We start from the raw sequence: 16517 nt of genomic DNA, 5'->3' as shown, positions 1-16517 counted from the left end.
TTTCGTAATATCCGCTTGTGGCCGCTAGTACTTGCTGTTGTGGACTGACAAGAGCAGCCAGTCCACAATGAAGTAGCCGATAGGGCACGCGTCAACTCACGCCGTCTTGCGTTAAATCTGAAACAGGATATGTGGTAAAAGCTATAAAGAAAAGAACGGAGCTTCTCATATACTTATCTTTAATTTCTTCTTGTACATCTCTATGGTGAACACAAGTGAGACTCTCTCCAGATATGGATAACTGCGCCTTGCTAGGTCGTCCGTACTACTGGGGCCGAGTTCTAGTCAGTCTCTCGAGACCTGCCATGTGGTGGCGCTCGGTCTGCGATAACACAGTGGCGACACGCGGGTCCGACATGTACTAGAGGACCGCGGCCGATTTAAGCTACCACCTAGCAAGTGTGGTGTCTGACGGTGACACCACACTTGCGTCTCCTCGAAACGAATATTGTGGTTCGCTGGCTGGAAAGCATGCTCCGCAACAGCTGATCGTTCCGTTCCTGCTCTTCTACAATTTCCCTTGCGCTCTTCCAAACGTTTAGAAACACTTCTTTTAGTGGTACCCACATAAACATCACCACAGCTGCATGGGATCCTATACAGTCCAGCTTTTTCCAATGGTTTGCGAGCGTCCTTGGCAGGCTTAAGGTATTCCTGTACCTTCCGGGTGGGCTTGTAAATTACGGTAATATTCCGCTTCGTCAAGATCCTCCCAATTCTTTCCGTTACATTTTTAACAAACGGCAGGAAAATCTTAGATTTTGCAGTAGCCTGTACGTCAGTATGATTTCTGCGTGGCTGCCTCAACGCACGTGTTTCTTCGGCGGACGAATATCCGTTCTTCATTAGTGCATTGTGGAGATGTTCCATCTCAGCGTCGAGCAACTCGGGTTCACAAATATTTCTAGCTCTGTCCGCTAACGTCGTGATAACACCCCGCTTCTGTTGTGGGTCGTGGTTCGAAGACGAAACGCTGGGAATCGACACAGAATTCATCAACCGACCACGGCATAACAGCCCGGATAATTATAATGGACATGACACTATCTCAACATGAAGGACATGTTCCAAATGGCATCCACACCATCAGTAACTGAAAGCGGCAGGACAACTAGAGGACTGCACTGACCAGTGATGGCTGTTGTGAATTTTAAAATTTTCCCGGCGAATTGACTGTTCAAACAAATTTCGGGCTTGCAGCCGGTCGTCGTTCAATACTTCGCACGATATTTCAACTGGGCACCTGCCAGTCATCTTCAGGTGAGCCGTCGCACCTTGTTCATAGAGCTCATACTGTCTCAGATCTACATAGCTTACCTCAAGAACTCGCCCATCTAAAGACAGTATTCAGCGAAAATGGGTATTCAATCCGGCAGATTAGCAGGGCACTAACAGTTAAAACTAAGAAGCAGGAAGTGAATAAAGAGGAGAACATGCCGGAACAACCTTTAGCTTTTCTTCCTTTCGTTGGCAACACTTCGTTTAAAATAGCAAGAATCCTCCGAAAATTTCAGGTAAAAGTGGTTTTCCGACCACCATCGAAGATTGCGACCCTGTGGGATCATTTAAGGACAGTCTGTTACTACGAAAGGCCGGAATTTACAAGATACCGTGCCAACGTGAAAGAACGCTGCACTGAACATCAACGTTACACCCGCCTTTTGCAGCCAAGCAAGTCCGCTATTGCTGAACATTGTATTTCTACTGGACATTCAATGGAGTATGAGAAAAAAATGATCTTGTCCACAGCAACGTCTTTCTGGGACTCCATTATTAAAGAATCTGTAGAAATACGACTGACGGAAAATCTGTTAAACCGTGACAGCGGCTACCAGCTGGTCAGTGCACGGAATCCCATCACCTCCACGATTTGCTCAAATCGAGGACGACAGAGTGCGTCGACGGCCGTGGCAAACAGCAAAGCAGAGGGCGACTGAGTTCCGCTATCCCACCAGCGAGGGCGCTGCCGGCGGGCAGTGTGGTTCAACTATCAAGTGCACTGACCAGTCATGGCTTTGTTTGAGTCGCCGGCCGTTGTGGCCGTGCGGTTCTAGGCGCTTCAGTCTGGAACTGCGCAAGCGCTACGGTCGCAGGGTCGAATCCTGCCTCGGGCATGGACGTGTGTGATGTCCTTACGTTAGATAGGTTTAAGTAGTTCTAAGTTCTAGGGGACTTATGACACCAGATGTTAAGTCCCATAGTGCTCAGAGCCATTTGAACCATTTCTGTGTTTGAGTCAGTTGCTGTGTGTACTGTCTAAAAGTGTGTGTGTGGGGGTGGGGGTGGGGGGGAGGGGGGTAGTTTTAGCACCCATACAGTATCTTTAGGAAACGTGAACAACATGAATGGAACAGGATTGAAGTGGCACGTGGTTGGAGTGGCAACGGTGTTTTCAGGGACTGCGTGAAGCTTGTAGTACTGCAGCATTGACATACCGTGCGGTGGTGAGATGCGTGAAAATGTTTTGGGATGGTGGGGAGACGGGCAGGGCGGCCGAGCGGTTCTAGGCGCTACAGTCCGGAACCGCGTGACCACTACATTCGCAGGTTCGAATCCTGCCTCGGGCATGTGTGTGATGTCCTTAGGTTAGTTAGGTTTCAGTAGTTCTAAGTTCTAGGGGACTGATGACCTCAGATGTTAAGTCCCATAGTGCTCAGAGCCATTTGAACCATGTGATGGTGGGGATGTCATTAGTGATTGGCCCCATTTGGGCTGTCCCGGGGGCCGAAACGAGAATTGACCTGCTTGCCTTCCTGCTGTGTGTGGATCACCGGTGGACTGTATCCCATTGTCTTCCATGACAAAGCACGACACCACTCTGTGCTCGGGAAGTCCTGCGTATGTGAGGTTGTACAATATGAGTCCATGTGATTATGACCTCTTTGCCAAAATGTTGGAAGCTCTTCATGGCATCCATTACAACACAGTGGAAGACATCACTCGTGCTTAGGATCGCCTTTGCGAGACATCGACAGAGATGCTGATGATCCCATATGGTTGAGGGAAGGTGATCAAGATATGGTATAATTATCCTGAGTGCGTGTAATATGAAGAAGGTCTTTAAGTAAAGTCTGGATGAATTATAACTGTGTTTCCATATCCAGCCCTTGTACATGACAGCCAAAATAGAACAGGTCCATGAAATATTTGATGCACCTTGAGATACACAACCCCAGTTGCGGAAAATGTAAGTTGGGTTGCATACCTTAAGGTGCATGAAATATCTTCTGGGCCACTTTTATTTTGCCCACCCCGTATGTTTTTTTTTTAATTTTATTTTTATTTTATTTATTTATTGCTCCGTGGGACCAAATTAAGGAAAAGTCTCCATGGTCATGGAACGAGTCAATACATGAAATTATAACATGATATTAGAAACAGATAAAATGAAATATATAAAAAAAACATTCAGGTGACAAGTCGTAAGTTTAAATAAAGAAAATCAACAATGTAACACTGGAATTTGCCTAATTTTTCAGCTCTTCCAGGAGCTCTGTGAAAGAGTAGAAGGAGTGAGCCATGAGGAAACTCTTCAGTTTGGACTTAAAAGAGTTTGGGCTACTGCTAAGATTTTTGAGTTTTTGTGGTAGCTTATTGAAAATGGATGCAGCAGAATACTGCACTCCTTTCTGCACAAGAGTCAAGGAAGTGCATTCCACATGCAGATTGGATTTCTGCCTAGTATTAACTGAGTGAAAGCTGCTAACTCTTGGAATAGGCTAATATTGCTAACAACAAACGACATTAAAGAAAACATATACTGCGAAGGCAATGTCGGAATTCACAGACTATTGAATAGGGGTCGACAAGAGGCTCTCGAACTTACACCACATATAGCTCGAACAGCCCGTTTTTGAGCCAAAAATACCCTTTTTGAATCAGAAGAATTACCCCAAAAAATAATACCATACGACATAAGTGTATGAAAATATGCGAAGTAGACTACTTTTCGTGTTGAAGTGTCACTTATTTCAGATACTGTTCTAATGGTAAATAATGCAGCATTTAGTTTCTGAACAAGATCCTGGACATGGGCTTTCCACAACAGCTTACTATCTATCCGAACGCCTAGGAACTTGAACTGTTCCATCTCGCTTATAATATGCCCATTCTGTCTGATCAAAATATCGGTTTATGTTGAAGTGTGAGTTAGAAACTGTAAAAACTGAGTCTTACTGTGATTTAGCATCAAATTATTTTCCACAAGGCACGAACTTATTTCATGAACTACATTATTTGATACTGTTTCAGTATTACACACAAGATCCTTCACTATCAAGCTGGTGTCATCAGCAAACAGAAATATTTTTGAATCACGTGTAATACTAGAAGGCATACCATTTATATAAATAAGAAACAGCAGTGGCCCCAGCACCGACCCTTGGGGAACTCCCTACTCAACAGTGCCCCATTGGGACTGAACATCACTACCACTCTCAATATTGCGGAGAATTACCTTCTGCTTTCTGTTCTAAAAGTAAGAGGCGAACCAATTGTAAGCTACTCCCCTTACTCCATAATGGTCCAACTTCTGCAGTAATATTTTGTGGTCAACACAGTCAAAAGCCTTCGTTAAATCAAAGAAAACACCTGGCGTTCGCAACCTTTTATTCAATCCGTCCAAAACCTCACAGAGAAAAGAGAGTATAGCATTTTCAGTTGTTAAACCATTTCTAAAACCAAACTGAACATTTGACAGCAAATTATGTGAATTTAAATGCTCCAGTAACCTTGTACATACAACCTTCTCGATAACTTTAGCAAACACTGATGGCATAGAAATAGGTCTAAAGTTGTCAACATTATCAATGTCTCCCTTTTTATAAAGTGGCTTCACAACCGAGTACTTTAATCGGCCAGGAAACCGACCACTCCTAAAGGAAAAGTTACAGATATGGCTAAGCACTGGGCTAACATACATAGAGCAATACTTCAGTATTCTGCTAGATATCCCGTCATATCCATGACAGTTCTTGGTCTTTAGTGATTTAATTATTAACTCAATCTCCCTCTTGTCAGCAACAGGGAGGAGCATTTCAGGTGTCTCGGAACACTTTTTTCTAAGAGCGCTATTTGATTCCCTGTTGGGACTAGGTTTCTATTTAGTTCACCTGCTATATTCAGAAAGTGATTATTAAATACTGTACATATATGGGACTTATCAGTAACACGGACATCCCCACTACGCACTGCCGGCCGCGGTGGTCTCGCGGTTAGGGCGCTTCAGTCCGGAACCGCGCGACTGCTACGGTCGCAGGTTCGAATCCTGCCTCGGGCATGGATGTGTGTGATGTCCTTAGGTTAGTTAGGTTTAAGTAGTTCTAAGTTCTAGGGGACTGATGACCACAGAAGTTAAGTCCCATAGTGGTCAGAGCAATTTGAACCCACTACGCACTGATTCTATATCCTCGACCTGTCTCTGCAGACCAGCCACTTCCTTTACGACTGACCATATGGTTTTAATTTTATCCTGCGACTTAACTGTTCTACCTGCATGTAGTGTGTGTAGTGAATGAAGCCAGGGAGGCCAGTCGGAGGTGGACTCACCAAGACGTCTCCGAGCTCCTGGTCGTCCTCCTGCTGCTGCACGTGCCTCTGGCAGGCGTCGAAGGCGGCGCTGTCTTTCCTCAGGGCCCTCATGTCCCTCGGCTCCAGCCTCACGTCGGCGTGCCACGTTGACAGTCCAGATCTCTGCAAACATATACGAAAACACGCACTCCAGCCACTCTGGATACCTCTTTCCACATACTGCATCTTGCTCCTACGCTACGGATCATTAAAGTTGCAACACCAAGAAGAAATGCAGATGATAAACGGGTATTCATTGGACAAATGTATTATACCAGAACTGACATGTGACTACAATTTGGGTGCATAGATCCTGAGAAATCAGTATCCAGAGCAACCACCTCTGACCGTAATAGTGGCCTTGATACGCGTGGGCATTGAGTCAAACAGAGTTTGGATGGCGTGTACAGGCACAGCTGCCCATGCAGCTTCAACACGATACCACAGTTCATCAAGAGTACTGACTGGCGTATTGTGACGACGCAGTTGCTCGTCCACCTTTGACCAGACGTTTTCAGTTGGTGAGAGATCTGGAGAATGTGCTGGCCAGGGCAGCAGTCTAACATTTTCTGTATCCAGAAAGGCCCGTACAGGACCTGCAACATGCGGTCCTGCTGAAACGTAGGGTTCCGCAGGGATCGATTGAAGGGTAGAGCCACGGGTCGTAACACATCTGAAATGTAACGTCCACTGTTCAAAGTGCCGTGAATGCGGAAAAGAGGTGACCGAGACGTGTAACCAATGATACCCCATACCATGATGACGGGTGATACGCCAAACACGGATGCGACCATCATCATGCTGTAAACAGAACCTGCATTCATCCGAAAAAATGACGTGCTCCCATTCGTGCACCCAGGTTCGTCGTTGAGTACACTATCACAGGCGCTCCTGCTGTGATGCAGCGTCAAGGGTAACCGCAGCCACGGTCTCCGAGCTGATAGTCCGTGCTGCTGCAAACGTCGTCGAACTGTTTGTGCAGATGGTTGTTGTCTTGCAAACGTCCCCATCTGTTGACACAGGGATCGAGACGTGGCTGCACGATCCGTTAAAGCCATGCGGATAAGATGCCTGTCATCTCCACTGCTAGTGATACACAGCTTCTTCTTCCTGTCGGTTAAATTTCGCGTCTGTAGCACCTCATCTTCGTGGTGTAACAATTTTAATGGCCAGTAGTGTACATTACATCTATGCGAACATTGCAAACCACCAAATGGTACATGGTTACCATATATCACTACTAATTCCCTTTCCTCGTAAATGGTGCAAGGGAGGAAATACAGTCTATATCTTTCCATATACAGAGAGCGAAAGGCAATTTACAATTTTTACAGAAACCAGATGGCAGTTATAAGAGTCGAGGGGCATGAAAGGGAAGCAGTGGTTGGGAAGGGAGTGAGACAGGGCTGTAGCCTATCTCCAATGTCATTCAGTCTATATATTGAGCAAGCAGTAAAGGAAACAAAAGAAAAAATTGGAATTAAAATCCATGGAGAAGAAAGAAAAACTTTGCAGTTTGCCAATGGTATTGTAATTCTGTAAGAGCTAGCAAAGGACCTGTAAGAGCAGTTGAATAGAACGGACAGTGTCTTGAAAGGAGGCTTTAACATGAACATCAACAAAAGCAAAATGAGGATAGTGGAATGTAGTCGAATTAAATCCGATGATGCTGAGGGAATTAGATTACGAAGTGAGACACTTAAAGTAGTAGATATGTTTTGCTATTCGGGGAACAAAATAACTGTGATGTTCGAAGGAGAGAGAATATAAAATGTAGGCTAGCTAGGGAAAGGAAAGCGTTTCTGTAGATGAGAAATTTGTTAACATCCAGTACGGATTTAAGGGTCAGGAAGTCTTTCTCGAAAGTATTTGTATGAAGTGTAGCCATGTATGGAAGTGAAACATGGACGATAAACAGTTTAGACAAGAAGAGAATTGAAGCTTTCGAAATGTGGAGCTACAGACAAATGTTAAGGATTAGATGAGTAGATCACGTAACCAATGACGAGGTACTGAATAGAATTTGGGAGAAGAGGAATTTGTGGCACAATTTTACAAGAAGAAGAGATCGGTTTGTAGAACACGTTCTGAGGCATCAAGCGATCACAAATTTAATACTGGAGGAAAGCGTGAAGGGTGAAAATTGTAGAGGGAGACCAAGAGATAAGTACGCTAAGCAGATTCAGAAGGATGTAGGTTGCAGTAGGTACTGGGAGATGAAGAAGCTTGCACAGGGTAGAGTAGCATGGAGAGCTGCATCAAACCAGTCTCAGGACTGAAGACCACAACAACAACACATTTTAGTGGTATGTCAGATATTACATCCGTGTGGGATGTATTTTTATTTTGTAAATCACACAACTTCACGGGAAGTAAATTTTATATATTTTTAAAACTGGTTGGATAACGTGGCAGACGGTAAAGCCATATTCTGTCGATCGTGCACCATCTTCTACCTTGAAACAGAATACGGTCTTTTGCCATGAAATGTGCGATATTTGCAAATGAATTGAGTTTCGTTAAAATCTTAAAAATTTTATGTGCCTAAAAATGGAAATTTGTTTTAGTTTCCAGTAGCTTATGTTCTGAAATGTATTTAACAACTGGTTTTTAATGACACTTCTGCCTAATTTGATTTCACTTACTGATTGGCACAAAAGGCTATGAGCACTATGGAACTTAACATCTGAGGTCGTCAGTCCCCTAGAACTTAGAAGTACTTAAAAGTAACTGAACTAAGGGCATCACACACATCCACGCCCGAGGCAGGATTCGAACCTGCGACCGTAACAGTCGCGCGGTTCCGGACCGAAGAGCCTAGAACCGCTCGGCCACAACGGCCGGCACTTACAGATTACTGATGTGTGGTAAGGTAATAATTTAACTTAGAGGAGACTATATACAGTGGTGACAAAATTTTCTTGATAGCTACGCTTTTAACTTTCCTTAAAACAACAGTTGAGGTCGCAGTAACATTTGTTTCCTATCAGCGGTTTCGGCTTATGTCAAAGACATCATCAGATTCTTAGGACTGAGGAGCTGCCAGCAACAGCCGTAGGGGGCTCAAAAAATCTGAGGATGGCTTTAACATAAGCGAAACTTGTAATACTAAACATATGTTATTGCGATCTTGACTCTTCTTTTAGTAAAATTTTGCACCAGATCGCTACGGACCGCAGACAATGTTGTCTAAATTTAAACGACGCTTTTAACACTCAACAGAATATTTCTCCTCGGTACATAACTATGCCCCACCTTGGAAAAAAATCCCTTAATTTTCCGGATTAGTTCTTGTAATTTCAGAAAATGACTGACGCACATACAAAGCGAAACCCATTATTCAGAAAGGGAATAAGAAAATACAGGGTGATTCAAAAAGAATACCACAACTTTAAAAATGTGTATTTAATGAAAGAAACATAATATAACCTTCTGTTATACATCATTACAAAGAGTATTTAAAAAGGTTTTTTTTCACTCAAAAACAAGTTCAGAGATGTTCAATATGGCCCCCTCCAGACACTCGAGCAATATCAACCCGATACTCCAACTCGTTCCACACTCTCTGTAGCATATCAGGCGTAACAGTTTGGATAGCTGCTGTTATTTCTCGTTTCAAATCATCAATGGTGGCTGGGAGAGGTGGCCGAAACACCATATCCTTAACATACCCCCATAAGAAAAAATCGCAGGGGGTAAGATCAGGGCTTCTTGGAGGCCAGTGATGAAGTGCTCTGTCACGGGCTGCCTGGCGGCCGATCCATCGCCTTGGGTAGTTGACGTTCAGGTAGTTACGGACAGATAAGTGCCAATGTGGTGGCGCTCCATCCTGCTGAAATATGAATTGTTGTGCTTCTTGTTCGAGCTGAGGGAACAGCCAACAAATGCTTGCTGGATGCGTGCTACATTTTCATCACTCGTTCTCGGCCGTCCAGAACTTTTCCCTTTGCACAAACACCCATCCTCTGTAAACTGTTTATACCAACGTTTAATACACCACCTATCAGGAGGTTTAACACCATACTTCGTTCGAAATGCACGCTGAACAACTGTCGTCGATTCACTTCTGCCGTACTCAATAACACAAAAATCTTTCTGTTGAGCGGTCGCCATCTTAGCATCAACTGACGCTGACGCATAGTCAACAGCGCCTCAAGCGAACAAATGTACAACTAAATGAAACTTTATAGCTCCCTTAATTCGCCGACAGATAGTGCTTAGCTCTGCCTTTTGTCGTTGCAGAGTTTTAAATTCCTAAAGTTGTGGTATTCTTTTTGAATCACCCTGTATATTAAACTTATGTTAGAGAGCTGGATAGAAGTAAAAATCTCAAAACACTCTCACATACACCGGAAGTTCTTGGGAAATGACTGTGATTAAAAACTTTTTCGTCATTGGGCTGTGTTATTTACCATACAAATAATTAAGAGTAACTGTTTACTATTTGTTTCCGTCTTGTTTTGATGTGTTTCACTAAATTCTGTTAAGAAGTGAATTTCGCCCGTCGTTTCGAAGAATTCTACTACGGATGATGTAGAAATTCCTTTGTATCTGGTTGTGTCACTGATAAAATTACGAGGAAAAAACGGCAAATGTTTTCATACCACTGACACAGAGCGCCTACAATCCCATCTACGCTATAAATGCTTGGGAAATGACTGTCATTGAAATAGTTTTTCGCAGTTGGACTGTGTTGTTATTTACAGTCCAGAGATTAATGGTAACTGTTTACTTTTTGTTTCTGCCTTGGCTTCATGTGTTTCACTGATTTCTATTAAGGAGAGGATTTTGGCCGCGGTTTCGAGTAATTCTTCTACGGATTATGCAGAAATTCCTTTGACATCTGGTTGTCTCCCTGATTAAATCACAAAGAAAAAACACTATTAATGCAGAGCGCCTCTTCTAAATAAAAATTGCACCAGAAATTCATTCGTTGTCTGCATACGGTGTTATCATTTCGGCATCGGCGCGCGTCGGCGAGATAAAAGAGAAAGTCTCACCGTAGCTACAAACCCAGAGGAAGATAACAGCCGAGCAATTAATTATCTTCTTTTTTCCCGGAAGCGAGAACTACTTCACCGCTCGGCGGAGTTACCGCATTCCGCATTTGCAATATCCCGTGCTAGGCGGCGTATTGTGACAAATGAATGCGAGCGATAGGCGGGGCAGTGCTCAGCAGGGCTGCCAACATTAATCACGAGCAGCTCTGCGAGCACCTGTTATGTCCCAAAGCAGTGCTGCCCGAGGACCTTCTTTCCACGCCTTCCATTATTTTTAAAAATTTTTATTCCCCTTCTATTTTCTTTAGTTTTATTCTCCTCCGGTCGAGTATTATTGGATTTCACCGCAAATTCGGTCCACCGCGCGGTCGCGCATTAATACGGGCTCGTGATGTTCGACAATCGCTGGGGGCCGCAGTTTGTCGTATTCTCGAGATTTAGCGCGCTGTGAAGGGAAAAATCGCAAGAAAGTCTACTGAACGCTCGCCGTGTAAGGACATTGCTCCTGAACTGCTGCCTAACAAGAAACGGCCATTTCTCAAGAATCAGAGGAAACGTGTGAAGTTTTCTATCTTTAACAGTTTTAAATAATAAGTGTAGCCGATAGTGTAAGAGTAGTTGTCGAAATGAAAAGAAAACATCTTTAAAATGAATCGAAAGATGTGAAATGTTAATCAGAAATTATGGTACGTCGTTCTATATATACATTTCCCTGCGTGTAATTTTGTTTTTTGTTTTTTGTGCAGTCGGAATGTTTTTCCCAACTTGTACTATGGGCAGAGATCATGGATTGTCAGTAGGGACACCTACAGCTTTAAATCGATAAAAATTTCATCTACAGTAAGCACATTAGGCTGCAGTAACATTAACTGAAACACAATTCATATATGTATGTTGTCGTTTAGAAAAGTTATTTTGTACTACATAATGGACGACCGCAGTGTTGACGGTTATTATCTGTGATTATGCTGTATACAAATTATCTAGTTAATAAATACTTTAAAACAAATAATATAGTATTTGTGATAAGATACTGTGAAAAGGGAGTTTCGTATTCATGATTAATACGTTAGCTTAGTAAAATATATTTGTTAAGTTGCGCCCTTTTATGTTAAAACTCTCCACAAATAGGAAGTTTTAGCGCTAAGCCAGTAAGTAGTGTTAGAAGTCAGTTAAGAAACCTCTCTAACTATGCATTATTCATTCGTGTGCGCCCGCATCTCGTGGTCGTGCGGTAGCGTTCTCGCTTCCCACGCTCGGGTTCCCGGGTTCTATTCCCGGCGGGGTCAGGGATTTTCTCTGCCTCGTGATGGCTGGGTGTTGTGTGCTGTCCTTAGGTTAGTTAGGTTTAAGTAGTTCTAAGTTCTAGGGGACTTATGACCACAGCAGTTGAGTCCCATAGTGCTCAGAGCCATTTGAACCATTTTGAACCATTCGTGTGCGGCGAGTATGGGTTGAGAAATAGGGACGTTGGCTTGAAAAACTATATATATATATATATATATATATATATATATATATATATATATATATATATATATATATATATGCGGTGGCACAACCGTGCGAAGTCTATTGACACACAGTCAACAAAAATTAGAAAACATGGTTTTTGTGAAACACAACTAGCTCTTTACTCGCACGAAGTGTTGAGTGCTATTGACAAGGGATTCCAGATTGATTCCGGATTTCCGGAAGACTTTTGACCCTTTACCACACAAGCGTCTTGGAGTGAAATTGCGTGCTCATGGAATATCGTCTCACTTATCTGACTGGATTCGTGATTTCCTGTCAGAGAGGTCACAGTTCGTAGTAAATGACGGAGAGACATCGAGTAAATCACAAGTGATTTCTGGCGTTCGCCAAGGTAGTGTTATAGGCCTTTACTTGTTCCTTATCTATATAAACCATTTGGGAAACAATCTGAGCAGCCGTCTTAGGTTGTTTGCAGATGACGCTGTCGTTTATTGATTAGTAAAGTCATCAAAAGATCGAAACAAATTCCAAAACGATTTAGAAGGATATCTGCATGGTGCTAAAATTGGCAAATGACGCTAAGTAACGAAAAGTGTGAGGTCATCCACATGAATGCTAAAATATATCCGTTAAACTTCGGTTACTCGATAATTAGTAAAATCTAAAAGCTGTAAATTCAAATAATACCGAGGAATTACAAGTACGGACAACTTAAATTGGAAGGAACACATAGAAAATGTTTTGGAGTAGGCTAACCAAAGACTGTGATTCAGTGGCAGGACACTTAAAAAATGTAACAGATCCGTTAAAGAGGCAGCCTACACTACGCTTGTCCCTCCTCTTTTAGAATACTGCTGCGCGGTGTGGGATGTTTATCAGATAGGATTGACGGAGTACATCGAGAAAGTTCAAAGAAGGGCAGCACGCTTCGTATTATCGCGTAATAGGGGAGAGAGTGTCACTGAAATGGTACAGGATTTATGGGGGATTTCATTAAGAAAAAGGTGCTTTTCGTTGCGGTGGAATCTTCTCAGGAAATTCCAATCACCAACTTATTCCTTCGAATGCGAAAATACGTATTTTGTTGGCATCTACCTACACTACTGACCATTAAAATTGCTACACCACGAAGATGATGTGCTACAGACGCGAAATTTAACCGACAGGAAGAAAATGCTATTATATGCAAGTGATTAACTTTTCAGAGCATTCACACAAGGTTGGCGCCGGTGGCGACACCTACAACGTGCTGACATGAGGAAAGTTTCCAACCGATTTCTCATACACAAACAGCAGTTGACCGGCGTTGCCTGGTGAAACGATGTTGTGATGCCTCATGTAAGGAGGAGATATGCGTACCATCACGTTTCCGACTTTGATAAAGGTCGAATTGTAGCATATCGCGATTGCGGTTTGTAGTATCGCGACATTGCTGCTCGCGTTGGTCGAGATCCAATGACTGTTAGCAGAATATGGAATTGGTGGGTTCAGGAGGGTAATATGGAACGCCGTGCTGTATCCCAACGGCCTCGTATCACTAGCAGTCCAGATGACAGGCATCTTATCCGCATGGTTGTAACGGATCGTGCAGCCACGTCTCGATCCCTGAGTCAACGGGTGGGGACGTTTGCAAGACAACAACCATCTGCACGAACATTTCGACGTCGTTTGCAGCAGAATGGACTATCAGCTCGGAGACCATGGCTGCAGTTACCCTTGACGATGCATCAGAGACAGGAGCGCCTGCGATGTACTCAACGACCAACCTGGGTGCAAGAATGGCAAAACGTCATTTATTCCGATGAATATAGGTTCTGTTTACAGCATGACGATGGTCGCATCCGTGTTTGGTGATATCGCGGTGAACGCACATTGGAAACGTGTATTCGTCATCGCCATACTGGCGTATCACCCAGCGTGATGGTATGGGGAGCCACTGGTTACACGTCTCGTTCACCTCTTGTTCGCATTGACGGCATTTTGAACGGTGAACGGTACGTTTCAGATGTGTTACGATCCATGACTCTACCCTTCATTCGATCCCTGCGAAACCCTACATTTCAGCAGGATAATGCACGACCGCATGTTGCAGGTCCTGTACGGGCCTTTCTGGATACAGAAAATGTTCGATTGCTGCCCTGGCCAGCACATTCTCCAGATCTCTCACCAACTGAAGACGTCTGGTCAATGGTGGCCGAGCAACTGGCTCGTCACAATACTCCAGTCACTACTCTTGATGAACTCTGGCTCGTGTTGAAACTGCATGGGCAGCTGTACCTGTACACGCCATGCAAGCTCTGTTTGACTCAATGCCCAGGCGTATCAAGGCCGTTATTACTGGCAGAGGTGGTTGTTCTGGTTACTGATTTCTCAGGATCTATGCACCCAAATTGCGTGAAAATGTAATCACATGTCAGTTCTGGTATAGTATATTTTTCCAATGGATACCCCTTTATCATCTGCATTTCTTCTTGTTGTAGCAATTTTAATTGCCAGTAGTGTACATAGGGAGAAACAATCACCATGATAAAATAAGGGAAATTAGAGATCGTACGGAAAGATATAGGTGTTTGTTTTTTCCACGAGCCATACGAGATTGGAATAATAGAGAATTGTTAAGATGGGTCGATGAACACTCTGCCAGGAACTTTAATATGATTTGCAGAGTTCCCATGTAGGTGTAATGATTTTTAATGAATGTTGCTGTTGTTGTTGTGGTAGTAATGGTGATGGTCCTCTTGTCACAGCCACTGCAACTACATCCAGCTGTATGTCCTTATTACATCTTACCCCGACAAAGTATGTCGCACGTGGTCATACCAAGGGGTTTATTTAATGGGCCACGAGTTAACGCCAAAATATGTAATCGTACTTCGTGCAGCGTCTGACCAGCCATGACCATTAACAATTGCTTCGTGGCGAGTGACACAGCCGCAAATTTATTGAAAGACAATTTCATTATCCAATCTAGCTGCAATACAGTCACTACCATTTACAGTGAGATCAGCTGATTCTGCTATTTCAGTTGTCAATAGATACGCGTAAATTTACGCCATCACCGTTTGTGGGAGAATGCCAACGTACATCTGTCATTTTAATACGTAACTGCTGTTATAGAAAACGCGAGCGAGAACAACGATCCACATTCATTAACGCCGTGCGGCATACGTTTCTAAACATGACAACTTTTAATACATAGCACAGAACGTTATTCTAACAGGAGTGATTCGACACCATGCACTTCACAGCAAACGGCAGTAAAAAGGTAATCATCGATATCTGGCGGGGAGGGACACTATGCCTCACTGTTATACGTCTTTTGTCGGTATCTTTGAAACTATTATCCTAGATGTAGTCCTCCTCACACGCATAAATGAACTGCCCTGCCAAAGAAACTGTTATGGGTATCCGTATTCAAACACAGAGTTATGTAAACAGGCAGAATACGGCGCTGCGGTCTGCATCGCCTATATAAGACAACAAGTGTCTGAGGCTGTTGTTACATCTCTTACTGCTGCTACAATGGCAGATTAAAGATTTAAGTCAGTTTGAAGTGGCGTTATACACTCCTGGAAATGGAAAAAAGAACACATTGACACCGGTGTGTCAGACCCACCATACTTGCTCCGGACACTGCGAGAGGGCTGTACAAGCAATGATCACACGCACGGCACAGCGGACACACCAGGAACCGCGGTGTTGGCCGTCGAATGGCGCTAGCTGCGCAGCATTTGTGCACCGCCGCCGTCAGTGTCAGCCAGTTTGCCGTGGCATACGGAGCTCCATCGCAGTCTTTAACAGTGGTAGCATGCCGCGACAGCGTGGACGTGAACCGTATGTGCAGTTGACGGACTTTGAGCGAGGGCGTATAGTGGGCATGCGGGAGGCCGGGTGGACGTACCGCCGAATTGCTCAACACGTGGGGCGTGAGGTCTCCACAGTACATCGATGTTGTCGCCAGTGGTCGGCGGAAGGTGCACGTGCCCGTCGACCTGGGACCGGACCGCAGCGACGCACGGATGCACGCCAAGACCGTAGGATCCTACGCAGTGCCGTAGGGGACCGCACCGCCACTTCCCAGCAAATTAGGGACACTGTTGCTCCTGGGGTATCGGCGAGGACCATTCGCAACCGTCTCCATGAAGCTGGGCTACGGTCCCGCACACCGTTAGGCCGTCTTCCGCTCACGCCCCAACATCGTGCAGCCCGCCTCCAGTGGTGTCGCGACAGGCGTGAATGGAGGGACGAATGGAGACGTGTCGTCTTCAGCGATGAGAGTCGCTTCTGCCTTGGTGCCAATGATGGTCGTATGCGTGTTTGGCGCCGTGCAGGTGAGCGCTACAATCAGGACTGCATACGACCGAGGCACACAGGGCCAACACCCGGCATCATGGTGTGGGGAGCGATCTCCTACACTGGCCGTACACCACTGGTGATCGTCGAGGGGACACTGAATAGTGCACGGTACATCCA

General features: G+C 44.3%; 1 protein-coding gene across 1 annotated transcript in view; it reads right to left on the bottom strand.

The window, feature by feature from the left end:
- LOC126215295 (uncharacterized) overlaps positions 1-16517 on the bottom strand; it is a 79547-nt gene that overhangs the window by 9448 nt on the left and 53582 nt on the right. The window contains exon 4 of the mRNA XM_049941981.1: positions 5548-5691. Within this exon, the coding sequence (XP_049797938.1) occupies positions 5548-5691 (144 nt within the window). The remainder of the gene's footprint in view (positions 1-5547; positions 5692-16517) is intronic.

The sequence above is a fragment of the Schistocerca nitens genome, chromosome 12, assembly GCF_023898315.1.
Source record: "Schistocerca nitens isolate TAMUIC-IGC-003100 chromosome 12, iqSchNite1.1, whole genome shotgun sequence".
NCBI lineage: Eukaryota > Metazoa > Arthropoda > Insecta > Orthoptera > Acrididae > Schistocerca > Schistocerca nitens.
The sequence above is the reverse complement of the archived record's forward strand: the minus strand, read 5'-3'. Positions and strand labels throughout refer to the sequence as shown.